This window comes from Brassica napus, chromosome C4, assembly GCF_020379485.1.
Source record: "Brassica napus cultivar Da-Ae chromosome C4, Da-Ae, whole genome shotgun sequence".
Classification (NCBI taxonomy): Eukaryota; Viridiplantae; Streptophyta; class Magnoliopsida; order Brassicales; family Brassicaceae; genus Brassica; species Brassica napus.
In genome coordinates, this window is record NC_063447.1 from 61,247,063 (window position 1) to 61,259,489 (window position 12,427).

A 12,427-nucleotide genomic window follows, 5' to 3' on the forward strand; every position below is an offset into this window, starting at 1 on the left:
ATGTTCACAAAGCGCAATAACATCAACTTCCGAGGGTTAAGGACACTTTGCTCATCTAAAGTATTTTCGGAAGTTCAAACAATCACTTTCGGTGCATCAAACAATCTGAAATCATGAACTAAGTGATCAATTCAGTTCAAGCAGTAAGAAATCCATTAGATGAAGAACCAAAACGTAATCCCTTAGTCTACACACGTTTTATGGATCAAAACATCAAGAAATCCCCTATGAGAACCCCTAAACCCAACTAGATGACTACTCACACATAACTAAGCAAGAACAAAACGATTTTGATGAAGAAAACATGATAAGATTGTATTAAAACAGAGTAAAGGTTCAGAAGATCTTCTCCAAATGGTTTTGAGATGAACTCCTTTACAAATCTTCACAAATCACACCAAAACAAGTACAAAACACTCAAATCTTCTCTCTAGAACTTCTAAATCTCCTTCTTGGTCGCCCCTGGTCTTTTCTGAGTCTCCAAAGTCGAGTTCTTCTGTGAATTATTGAGGGGAGTGGGTAAAAAGGAGTGAAAAGCTCGTTTGTGCGTGTGGAGCCCGTAGCGCCTGAGATCGGTCGATCCACATAGACCGGATCGGTCGATCTGTGGCTGAAACCGTGGATCGGTCGATCCACATGGACCGGATCGGTCGATCTGTGGCTCTGTGCGATCAATACTTCATTCGGTCCATTGTTCGGTCCATCTTGCTTCTGAATAAATCCCGAATGCGTTCTTTTCTTTCAAGCTATCTAGTAACCTGCATATTACACTTAAGAACACCAAAACGCATCAAATAGACCAAAACATTAATTAAAACCGACCATTTAATTGCTCCAAAACGAGTTTAAAACCGTTAAAAACACGGAATATCAATGAGGCCGAACCTGAGATCTTTGGTCGCTAAGGTAAATCTCGAGAAGCGGTGTTCTGTTTTGTCTTTGTTTGTTCGTGATCTATCATCTAATTTTTGACCAAATTTATGTTCACAGGCTTACCGCGTTCGTCAAGGGCGTACTTTCTCATCCTCCTCCTCCGCTCCCAACCCTGTCGGGGACGAAGGTTACCCACTGATGAATTGGGTGTTGTATTTGGAGGGAAGATCTAAGTTCTTTGCTTTCTTCTGATTGTAGGGGCAATTTCTATTTACGAGTGGCTCTTACCTCGAGGTTTTGCAACGTTAACGGGGTTCGTTGTAGGTAAGATTCTATACTCTTTACTTACACCTCGAATTAGATTAATAATCACGCTTTGTTTTTTTTCTTTTTTTTTGTATCAAGCTTCTTACTTTACGGGAGATAGTGCTTCCAAATTTGATGAAATGGTGAAAGAGGTAAGCTAATAAAACAACATCATGGTAATGCAGTTGAATTGGCAATATAGTGTTTTAATCCTCATGGTAATCTTGTGTTTTCAGTATAACAAGGATGCTGCGGAATTCTTGGAGAAGAGGGGAAAGCTGCCGCCTAGTTGGGTGGACTCTGTGTCCAAATCCTAATAATCGCAAGGTTTGGTTATAGGTGGATAACCTGAATCGTTTGGTTGGTGGCAAAGATGTAGTTTGGCTTCCTGATGTTGACACCATCTTTAGCCCAAGACTTTGCAAGTCAGTTCAAGTTGCAGAAAGGTTGTCTTAAGTTCAACTACTGTTCTTGTCCTTATTATTCCAGCAAGCAAAAATTTCAAATATGTTTTAGTTACAATAATGTGACCATTAAAATGTAGTGAAACACTAACGCTCCACGTATTCCCCCTATTCGTTATTTCCTTTTCAACACCATAGTATGTAACATGCCGAGTCCTTTCACCAAAGGGAAAATCCATCACACCCCTGAAGATGAAAGAATGTTTCCAATTGCATCTCACATGAAGAACCTTAGGCAATCAGTCGCAACCCGCAAGTTATCTAGGAGAAGCTGCTTGATTCCTGGTAGTACCTTCACCTTGACTTGCCTGCTTGATCCAAAGAACTCACTGTTATGAAAACCGAGTGTATCCAACTGTAACAAGCGTGGTATGAGACTGCTGTAGACAAATAAGCTTGTATCCAACTGTAATATGATCTTCAAGAATCTGCTCAGTACATGTTTTGTACTTCATATCCTCTTCAGGTTTTGTATCTTGTTTCCAAAACATCAAGTTCCAATAAGGCCTCTCCTCGTGCTCTTCACCAATAATATGTATGACAGAAGACACATGAAAATCTGCAACGCTTCTGTGCTTCCAACAGTCCCTAACATTGTGGTGCGGTGTCCCAAGTTGTTTTTGAGCCCCATCTGTCTGCGACTGCAAATCTTGACTCCAAACAGTATATCACTTCGCCACTATCCTCAATCTTAGGACCAGAATCTAAGAGCATCCCCATTAGTGAACCCCATGAAATGGATTCACAAAGCATTTTTTTTTTTTTTTTGGGTTGATTTTTGTTTTAAAAAAAAAAAAAATTATTTTTTCGGACCAATCGCAGGCCGCCAGGTGCCGTGGGGTCCGCGCTACAATGATGAACCAGATTCACTGGGAAGGGGTGGAGAGAGACAGGTTCATCACTATTCCTTATTTTAATTTTTTTTTTTTTTTTGGAATGTGTGTGAACCCCCCCTAAGTTCACTAATGGGGGTGCTCTAACCCCCAACAACTCAGTTTCTGTAAAAGACAGAAAATGCCTCAAACTCAGCTGTAGATTATTTGGAAACTGCCACAAATTGTTGTAATAGTCCTAAAGAATCCTTGCAATCCCACCACGTTGCATCTTATACTAGTATGCATAATTGAAAATATCATGGAATCTTGCAGTATGTCTGACAAATGATTGATCACTTGGTCTATTAATAAAGAATATCTACACTAGTCCAAATTCCAATTATTCAAAAAGGCTACATGCGATGGTTTTGAGTTTTCCCACGCATTCGCCAGAAGTTCTATCAAATGTTGTGTGACGATGCAGCCTAGTTTGTGTATTACAGTGTGCACATGTTACAAATAAAATGCGTGCTAGTAGTTAGCAAATGTTTTTAATTGTTTTTCATTTATAATAAGATTTTGAACATAATTCTCTTAAGAGTTTTGTTTTGTTTCTCCTTACACTACAAGAAAACTGGGCGATACCGATGGACAAATCCGTCATAATCTCGTCGGAAAAGCCGCATACCGATGGAATACCGACGAAAAATGTCCGTCGGTATCATCTCGTCGGTATACTGATATTCGTCGGAAATTTGTCGGTAAATACCGACGAACATATTTCGTCGGCAAATACCGACGAACGTATTCCGTCGGTTTTTATCTAAAATTTCCGACGATGCATATCCGTCGGTATTTATAGAGAATACCGACGAAGAGAATTCGTCGGAATTTCAGAAAATACCGACAAAGGGTGTTCATCGGAATATTCAGAAAATACCGACGAAAAAAATCCGTCGGTAACTGAAAATAAAACCGACGACTTTATTCCGTCAGAATATCATGAAAATACCGATGGATTTTATTCGTCGTAAAAATGTAGAAATTCCGACGGATAACTCTATCCGTCGGTATTCCTTTTTTAATTAAAAAAACAATTTTTATAATTCTTAATTTAATTTCAGGAAAAAATTGATAATTTAGAATTTAAAAACATTATAGATATATAAATTCAACATTATTATACATTAAAGTTATAAAAAGTAATAAAAAAGTTTTTGAAAATTAAAAAACAACTAAAAGTCTTCACCGAATCGGGTCCTAAACTTCTGCAACAAGGTCTGGGTGAGAACATTGTTTTCCTCCATAGTCGTTCGGTTTTGCTGCAGCTCAACTCGGATTTCAGCATTGTCCTGCTTCAGGAACTCAATCTCCGTATCCTTGATCTTAATCTGCTCCATAAGCTCATCAACGAGTCGATAGTGAGCTGAAGAAGAAGAAGCCCCTCCGGTCGAACGAGCCAATCCAACATAACGGCCCTTTTTCTTTGGAACAGCCTGAATGAGAAATAACAAATACATATCACACACATACGCACACACACACACATATCACACATACATAGCAAAAAAAAATAAGAATGTACCTCGAGAACAAGGTTGTTGAGTTGCTCTACGGTTAAGGAGTTGGAAGATGCAGAATCGCCTTCTTCACACATAGAAGCTTGAGTCGCGAGGAGATCCACTTTTCGATTTTCCACGACCTGGATTACGCCCTTAATAAGTCCATCCTGAATCTCCCCAGTCTTCTTGTTGGTATAGGCGTTCTTCATCAGGGTAAAATCATCTACGGGAACTCCACCGTTTTCCTTCATCTAAAAACAATATATTTAGTATCACATATTTAAAAATGAATAAGAAAATCAGATTAGAAACTTACTAGCTGAAGTGCTCGGGTCTGTAAACTTGTTGCCCCTAAGTTGTGGACAAACATCCCTTTCCCGCCACGCCCGCTACACCGATTTTGCGAGTTAATTGTCGACAAAGACTTTGTCTCATCTTTCGTCCAATGAGCAAACAAATCCCGCCAAACGTCTGGGTTGATGTGCTTCGGGACCTCGCCAACATCGAATTTTTGCTTCCACTCATTGATCCGCTTGGTGTAGTGCGAAGCTGCTTTGCGGCGGAAAACAATTTTAACTTGTTCTGTAATCCCTGATTCCCAAGTGAACTCTTGCTGCAAAATAAATACAAATTTTTTTTTAGAAAGTTACAATTGTATAATATTAAAAATTGACAACGTATACCGCAAATTGCCGAAACCAAAGTTCTTGATCTTCTTCAGGCATGTCATAGAAAGTTGGATAACCACGCTTTAGCATCGTGTACTCCATCCTAAGAAGGCTGTTGGTGATACCATTGCCAGACAAATCAAACCTACGAAATAAAACCAAACACAATTAAATGTAAAAGATGAATATAAAATGAAAGAACCTTTTAGAACAAATACTTACCAAGTGGTGTTTGGGACAATAAGATAATTTGGATCAAGGCGCTGAAGCGATTCTCGGCCAGGTTGCCTAACTAACTCCGCAACAGTCATCGTAGTAGGCAATCCTCCTCCTCTTGAACTTTGAGAAGGGCCGGAAGCTACAGAAGGGGGGGGGGGGGTGCGGGCTGCTAGAGGGGTGAGGGCTGCTGGAGGAGTGGTAGCTGCAACTGGGCTACTAGCGGGTGACGTACTCTGAGTACTCTGAGTGACTGAAGAAGTACCCCGGCGAGAACGACGTCTAAGTATAAGAGGAGGTGGTTCATCCCTACAAAAAAAAACATTAGTAAGCTTTTTTATTATTTAGAAACGTTTTATAATTAAAATATTTTTATAATAATTAAAATGTGTTTTATAATTTATTTAACGAATTTTTATAATGAAAAAAATATTTTTTATACCATATGCTGATTTTTTATAAATAAAAACGATTTTTATATAATTAAAAACATTTGATTAAAAAAAACTTTATAACTTCAATAACTTCAAAATCTATAACTTCAATCACACAAATCCTAAATCAAAACTTCAATCCCGGCCCTAAACTAACTTCCAAATCCCTAATCAATCTCAAAATCACATAAACCCTAAAACTAACATTGTAACCTTTAAAATCCCATGAGCAAAGTTAAAGGAATTGAAAATCTTACATGACTGGGTGAAAGAGGAGGTCGAATTTGGGGGATTTAGCCGGAAATCGCGAGGGAGGAGGAGGGAATCGCCGGAAATCGCGAGGGAGGAGGAGAGGTTGGCGGAGAGAGAGAGAGAAAAAAGGGGAAGAAATGAGGAAAAAGAAGAGATTTTCTCTTATGTATTCATTTAACAAACTGACGGATTACCGACGGGTTTTTTCCGTCGGTATTTAATATACCCGTCGGAAATCCGTCGGTTTTTTAATATTGGCGGTTCGCTGAAATTTTGCGCGGTACAGCTTCACCCGGGTAATTTTCTAAATACCGACGACCATTTTCGTCTGTTCTTCGTCGGTATAGTTAATTCCGTCGGTTATTTGTCGGAATATTCCGACGAGATACCGACGGATTACGGTTTAGAGTTTACACAGGGTGTCGAAATTATTTATATTTGTTATACGACTTTCTAAAACCGATATATTATGTTATATAATCATAAAACATTCTCAAAAAAATGTTATAAATTTATTTGAGTGTTACAACTTCTGAGAACTGGCACAAGCCAACTTAAAAGTGTATGATGTTGTTCGAACGGTTATGATTGAATGATTATATATATGTCATGTTCAAAGTTTTAAAATTGTGAGAATACAATGGGTAGATTTGTTGTCTGATGTTATATGTGATATTTAATACAACTGTAAAAAAAACATACCTGTAAGAAACCGAAACTCTAAATTGATAATGTCCGTCGGTATTCCGTCGGTATTTACCGACGCATTTCCGACGAACCCCTCAAATTCTAGGTGTTCGTCGGAAATGCGTTGGTAAATACCGACGGAATACCGACGGACATTATCAATTTAGAGTTTCAGTTTGATTTTTGTTTTACAACCGTTAGATTTTTAAATCAACAAATCTAATTTATTTTTTTAATTTTAAAGTATACAACGTTTCAAACCCATAATTTGTTTTTAGAAGAAATCTACAATGTTTGAAAGTAATTTGCATATACATTCATAAAAGAGTATCTACTCTGCATCTGAGGAATTATCTGATGATGAACATGATGAATCTGAATCGTCTTCGTGAAACGGCTGTTCAATCCGTCGGTATTCCGTCGGAATATACCGACGGAATTCTGACCGAATTCCAAAATTGTCGGTATTTCGTCGGTATGTGTCAATTTTTTGCAACGGTCATATTTTTGTCAGTTTTTTGTCAGTTTTTTGTCGGGATCGTATGACCAAATACCGACGAAAGTATTCTGTCAGGATTTTCCGACGCAGTTCCGACGAATTTGCCGAAATAGATTTCCGACAAGTTTTCGTCGGAATTCCGTTGGAAAATCCTGACCGATTTTTTTCGGTCGGTTTTTCCGTCGGTATTGTCCGTGTTTTCTTGTAGTGTTAGTTTAATTGGCAACTTAGGTTTATAAATCAGGTAAACTTTAATTTTATTTTAGCAATATTTTTTACTTTTATTCATTTTAGATAATATAGTTTATATGACATGGACTTACATTTAATGTTAATTTATATTTTTGATAAACATTTAAAAATATGGTAATAACTTGACATTATTCTGTTAAGATTTCCCATTTGAGAAACCCTTTTCAGTATTACATCTAATGTCGATTTATATTTTTGAAATTTTTTTTTAGAATATGATAATAACTCATAAATCATTATTAAAATAAATGTATTAAAAATGGTATTACAAATTTCAAAATATCATTTAATAATTTATATATTTTTAAATTATACAATTTTATTACTAAAATTTACAAAAAAAAAAGTATACAATTTTTTTTAAAGAAAATTATAAAAATTTGATCCGCGAGAGATCATTTGTAAATTGTGTTGAATTGGGCCAGGGCCCATAGAAGTAAATGAACATATATTTAAAAGGCAAGAGTAACGAAACCTTGGGCAAGAAGAAAAGTGGAAACCTAAATTGCCGCGTTCACAGGCTTACCGCGTTCGTCAAGGGCGTACTTTCTCATCCTCCTCCTCCTCCGCTCCCAATCCTATCGATGACAAAGGTTAGCCACTTCTTCTCTTTCCCCCTGATGAAAGATAAATCAAAATCTCGAGACGTCTATTTGTATTTTGATATCTGCGATTGGTCTTTCAGGGAAGAGATCGGTCATCACCCCAGTCTGGGAGTCTGTTAATCGTCTTGCCCCCTGGTTTGTTGGTGGATATGTGTTTAAATTTGGTTTGGGTAATAAAAGTTGAATTTTTTTTTCCCTAGATAAGAGAAAAAGACAACATGTTCATTCGTGTTTTGTTTTTTTTACATATATCTCAGAAATCTCGGCCTTAATTAAATCCAAGCTAAAGTCTGTTGAGTTGCACGAAGAATATTTGAGAGAGTTTGAACGTTATCATCAGGAAAAGGGTATGAATCTTTCCCCTCTTTTTTATTTTTGGCTTTTGAAGTTCAGATTGAAACTAACTCCTATCTCTGTGCTTTTTCTCTTATTTCGTGCATTCAGAGCAGAGCCGTAGCCTCCGTCCATTCTCCTAGAAATGTAATGAAATGTATTATATCTATTTGCAATGCCAGTGAACTTAATTGTCTATGGTTGTGATGTACTTGTTTTTTTTTTTTTTTTTTTTTTGGCGTTTATAAACATTGGCCTCTCAGACTTCTTTACGTATCTTTGTTTCCCACTTGAACCGGGGTGGCTGCCTTGTTATATCTATCATGTGTATTCAACTTTTACTCCATTGAGAGTAAGCTATCTAAAATAAATGATGCTTATTGTTATGGTTGTTTCCGCGTGCGTTGTTGAAGCCGGGCCAGATCCCAATGGAAGACATCTAGCATCTGATTGGTTATGATCATCATTGTAGCCGGAGGAAGATTATCCTCTCGCCATTTCACCATATCCTTGTACATGAGCGTGCACGTGCTTTCTGTTTCATTACAAAGGAAAGACATATTCACTATAGATATACAAGATCTAACTACAAACTATTTTTTGTTTATATATATATATATAACAACAACTAATTGGACTAACCAGATCTGATATGTACCACCGCGACTCCAGTGGAAGAGAGAGCTTGTAGCAGGTGGTCAGGGGTTCGTTTTTGGTCTCCATAGGCTTTGATGGAGACAGGACCAGAGTAGCCTAGTTCTCTGAACCCACCTTCTATACTCGGACGGACACGATGAGCATCAATACCCTCTGTAACCGAACAGTCCTTCATGTCCCACCACACGGCTGAGGAAAGCAAAAAACAGTTTGTGTTCACTTTAACGCCAAAACAAGAACGGTTAATTTCTGATAACTGCGACGTTAGGAAGAGAATTTATACATGAAGTATATTATATACATTCATTCTTTTCAAAAAATTAGATTTTAATGGAACCCAATGCAAGGCTAAAGTTAAAAAGTATATTATATTCATGCATGGAAACCAGCTTCACCCGCAAACTCTAAAAACCATATGTGATCAACTTACAAACTTCGCACTGATGACAATGCCGTTACCAAACTCCCAACCATCAAAAATAATAATGAGTTCTTTTCCAGATTCATACCGTCATAAAGTAACTGAATACATTGACATTATAAACCTTATGGAAGAAAATTTGTTCATGACATTTTTTTATATATAGAAGATTGATTTTTAAAAAGGTGTTTCAACTAACACCTCTATTCATCACTTCACAGGGGTCGGATGTGTATCGCAAACCAAGCAAGGACCACTAGTTCAGTTTCTTTGTTTAAACATAAATTAAATCTCTGATATGATCTACAAAATACATATGAGGGGGAATATGTATGTAAATGATAGATGATAAAATTCAAGGTTCAAAAAGAGTATATCAAAAGTCAGAGATTATAAAGTCACTGTGGTTCCTTTAGTTTATAAGTTTTCAAGTCCCTATTTTGCTAACCAAAGTTTCTTTTAACAATTTGCTTACATATCTTCAGTACTTGTAACAAAGAAACACAAAACATCTTTGTCTCTATTTTGTTTTAGCTTCAGTTGAGAAACCAAAAGAATCCGAATGTCTTTGTCATTCTATAAGTTCAAACCAACCAATTCCTCAAGAGAAACCAGCACAAAGAGATATTACTATTGGTATTTTCTATTCATCTATTTCCTTACAATCATTTATATATTTGATAGTATTTTTAATTTGATTTTCAGGCTCATAGAGTTGCCACAAACATCAAAAAAACATCTTTTTACTTTGCATGGTTTCTTTAATGCATGACATGATTTAGTATTTTTTGTTAGCACTTTTTCAATATTTAACATTATTTATTTATTTGTAATATAAATAATTGTGATTTTAACGTTTCCAACATTTTTTTCCAAAGAATCTAGCATTGACTTTCTCTATTCTAATCTTGCATTAAATGATATTAACTGTGAAATACTTTTCCCATAAAAAGTAATATCAACATATATGAAAGATTTAATTGTTGTCAAAATAAAACCGCAGTAGCACTAGGTGGATCCAATTGATGTGAGTTTGGATATGGATAATCCATTTAAAACATGGTTGAGTTTGTAAAACATGCACTCCAATGTTGGTGATGAGATTAACCCAGTTCTTCATCTACATTTAGAGGATATTTCAAGATCTGTAAGGTTCTTTGAATCATAATCAGATTATTTTGAGAGTGTAAATTATCTCTCTTTTTTTGAGAAAAATGAAAAAATGAATAACTCACGGCAAGGAAGCAGAAATAGAATATATGAAACATTGTTTTGTTTAATCACTGTTCTAGAATATATGAATCAAAGTATTAACTTAGGGTCATTGCTTCTGCAGTTTTTTCGTTATAACTTACTCTAAAGACAATTTGATTTCTCGGCTTCACCCTGTGTGATGATTATTATGCATATTTATTAAATTAGTTAGTGCATCTAAATGCATATATATCAGTTAAAATATACATTTTGATCTTTAATTCATTTAAATCAGGATATTAAAGTAATGCAACACTTGCGTGACTAAACCGTTTTCATAACGATGTATGTAATGAAACAAAAACGAGATAATAATTAGTCTAGAAGAAAATAAACTTATGTAACTTTGCGGTATAGGAAAGGTAATAAAAATGACATATTACTACTGATAAGTTAAATTTTGTACTTGTTCTATGTGATTGAATGAGACGATCATAATTAAATTTTGAAATATCAAAACTATTCACAAAGTTTACAAAAAGTTTCAAGTACAGAACAGTAGTAATGAAAACATAACTTATACGTTGACCGAAGTTTCTATTAACAATTTGTTTACATATCTTCTGTATTTGTAACAAAGAAACACAAAAAAAAAATAATTCTATTTTGCTTTAGCTTCAGTTGAGAAACCAAAAAAAAATTCTCATGTAATTGCCTTTCTATAAGTTCAAACCAACCAATTCCTCAAGAGAAATGAGTACAGATACTATTGGCCCCCCCTTTTATTCATCTATTTCCTTACAATCATTTATATATTTGATAGTATTTTAATTTCATTTTCTGGCTCCTACAGTTCCCACAAATTGAAAAAAGATCTTTGTACTTTCCTCTTTGTAAGAGTCAAAGTTGAGTGCTTTCGACTCATGCTGCTATAGATGTCGCGAATAACCATCTCGAAAGCTGTCTTTTCATTGGTCGAGTCCAGTGCAGATGTCTCCATGGAAAAACAAACCTTCAGCCTCCGAAGGCTTCTGCCTCCCTCATTGCTCACCGCTCTTATGCTCTCGAGGTCACTTTTATTCCCAATGAGCATATTTGCTACTGTTGTGATGGAGTGAGCTGCATTTAGATTCATCCACTACTGTCAAACTACTTAAAACAGAAAACAATAAGCTCGTCGCTGGCTCGACGGACGTTCTCGAAGGTGGAGCTGCGAGTGAGCCCGTAGACCATGAGTGCTCCTATGGAGTCACCGACTCACCGTGATATGTAGAAGTGACAGCACGAAAGCGTTTTTGACCAGCGGTATCTCATATCTGAGCTTTGACGTTGCAGTGTCGGTCCGGATATAAATGGAGTCTAAATTGCATTTGAAAAATGATGCCCCTTAATTTTTATTTCATGTATTTTAAATATATTACTAGAATAATGTAAATTATTAGAAAAGTTAGTTTATTTTAAAAAAAAAGTCATGAATCTTTTAAATGTAAAATTGGTCATCAACATTAAATAATCATTGTTTTAAGCTACTTAGACCAATACTATCGGTGGTAGAGAGTCATTAAGCGTGGGTTCCACTATATTTTTTCAATGACTATGTCATAATGTCCTAATATAAAGAACGTTTGTACTGAATCCTTAGCACTGTTTGTGAGTCCCACAACACGTGGTGGCCCGCTATTAATTTATTATTTATTATTATTATTATTAATTTTTTTAAACTAGAAAACAAAAAAAAAAATTTAAAGACAAAAAAACGGAACCACCGATAATGTTGCCCTTAGAACACGTTTATAGGTAACTCTTAACCTTGTGCCTTAGGTTAATTAATTAAAAAAAAAGGAAAACGCAGAATAAAACAAAGGGACGTCCCTTAATTAAGCGTTTGAAGACACGTTCTTTGGTGCGACGTGTCCCAACTGTATTGGGTAGAGGAATGGTGAAGTCGTTCCCATTTCTTTCTCTCTCCTCTTTCTCTTCTCGTATTGGGTAGAGGAACGGTGAACGGTGAGAGCATGTATCAACATCGACGCTCTAGACAGTATTCTCTGTAAATTTGGGTTTGATTTTCGCAGTTGCAGACTTTTTTGGTGTTTTCAATCTGAACCAGAGCTGTTCTTTAAGTGTTTTCTTTTATCTCTGTCTCAGATTGATTGGATAAATTTTCTGGTCGTTTTGATCAGATTTTG

General features: G+C 36.0%; 2 protein-coding genes and 1 long non-coding RNA gene across 4 annotated transcripts; 2 read left to right on the forward strand and 1 right to left on the reverse strand.

The window, feature by feature from the left end:
• Window positions 1–847: 847 nt before the first annotated feature.
• LOC125585697 lies at window positions 848–1,775 on the forward strand. Of its 2 annotated transcripts, XM_048755248.1 has the most exons (6): window positions 848–906; window positions 991–1,060; window positions 1,132–1,197; window positions 1,279–1,331; window positions 1,416–1,518; window positions 1,559–1,775. In XM_048755248.1, the coding sequence occupies exons 1-5, from the start codon at window positions 874–876 to the stop codon at window positions 1,494–1,496; spliced, it is 303 nt and encodes a 100-aa protein (XP_048611205.1). In that variant the 5' UTR covers window positions 848–873; the 3' UTR covers window positions 1,497–1,518; window positions 1,559–1,775. The 2 variants fall into 2 exon arrangements, with proteins under 2 accessions (XP_048611205.1, XP_048611204.1); XM_048755247.1 differs by having other exon boundaries at window positions 1,416–1,775.
• A 745-nt stretch (window positions 1,776–2,520) lies between these two features.
• On the reverse strand, window positions 2,521–5,054 carry LOC125585695. Its single transcript, XM_048755246.1, has 4 exons — window positions 4,911–5,054; window positions 4,337–4,833; window positions 4,044–4,271; window positions 2,521–3,954 (listed from the first exon to the last, which is right to left on the reverse strand). Exons 2-4 carry the CDS (start codon window positions 4,388–4,390, stop codon window positions 3,694–3,696), a joined length of 543 nt encoding a protein of 180 aa, XP_048611203.1. The 5' UTR covers window positions 4,391–4,833; window positions 4,911–5,054; the 3' UTR covers window positions 2,521–3,693.
• Window positions 5,055–5,711: 657 nt separating this feature from the next.
• Window positions 5,712–8,369, forward strand: LOC125585698. Its single transcript, XR_007322688.1, has 4 exons — window positions 5,712–7,621; window positions 7,714–7,803; window positions 7,891–7,980; window positions 8,078–8,369. It is a non-coding gene; the product is annotated as an uncharacterized LOC125585698 (long non-coding RNA).
• The last annotated feature ends 4,058 nt before the right edge of the window (window positions 8,370–12,427 follow it).

What these genes read in the sequence shown, in the direction of transcription:
- LOC125585697 (XM_048755247.1), top strand. Translation starts at nt 874, where the DNA reads ATGAGGCCGAACCTGAGATCTTTGGTCGCTAAG. An exon ending in CAACCCTGTCGGGGACGAAG is followed by an intron (nt 1,061 to 1,131) that starts GTTACCCACTGA and finishes TTCTGATTGTAG; the next exon opens with GGGCAATTTCTATTTACGAG. An exon ending in GTTAACGGGGTTCGTTGTAG is followed by an intron (nt 1,198 to 1,278) that starts GTAAGATTCTAT and finishes TTTTGTATCAAG; the next exon opens with CTTCTTACTTTACGGGAGAT.
- LOC125585695 (XM_048755246.1), bottom strand. Translation starts at nt 4,390, where the DNA reads ATGTTTGTCCACAACTTAGGGGCAACAAGTTTACAGACCCGAGCACTT. An exon ending in AGACCCGAGCACTTCAGCTA is followed by an intron (nt 4,272 to 4,336) that starts GTAAGTTTCTAA and finishes TATTGTTTTTAG; the next exon opens with ATGAAGGAAAACGGTGGAGT. An exon ending in TCAACAACCTTGTTCTCGAG is followed by an intron (nt 3,955 to 4,043) that starts GTACATTCTTAT and finishes TTTCTCATTCAG; the next exon opens with GCTGTTCCAAAGAAAAAGGG.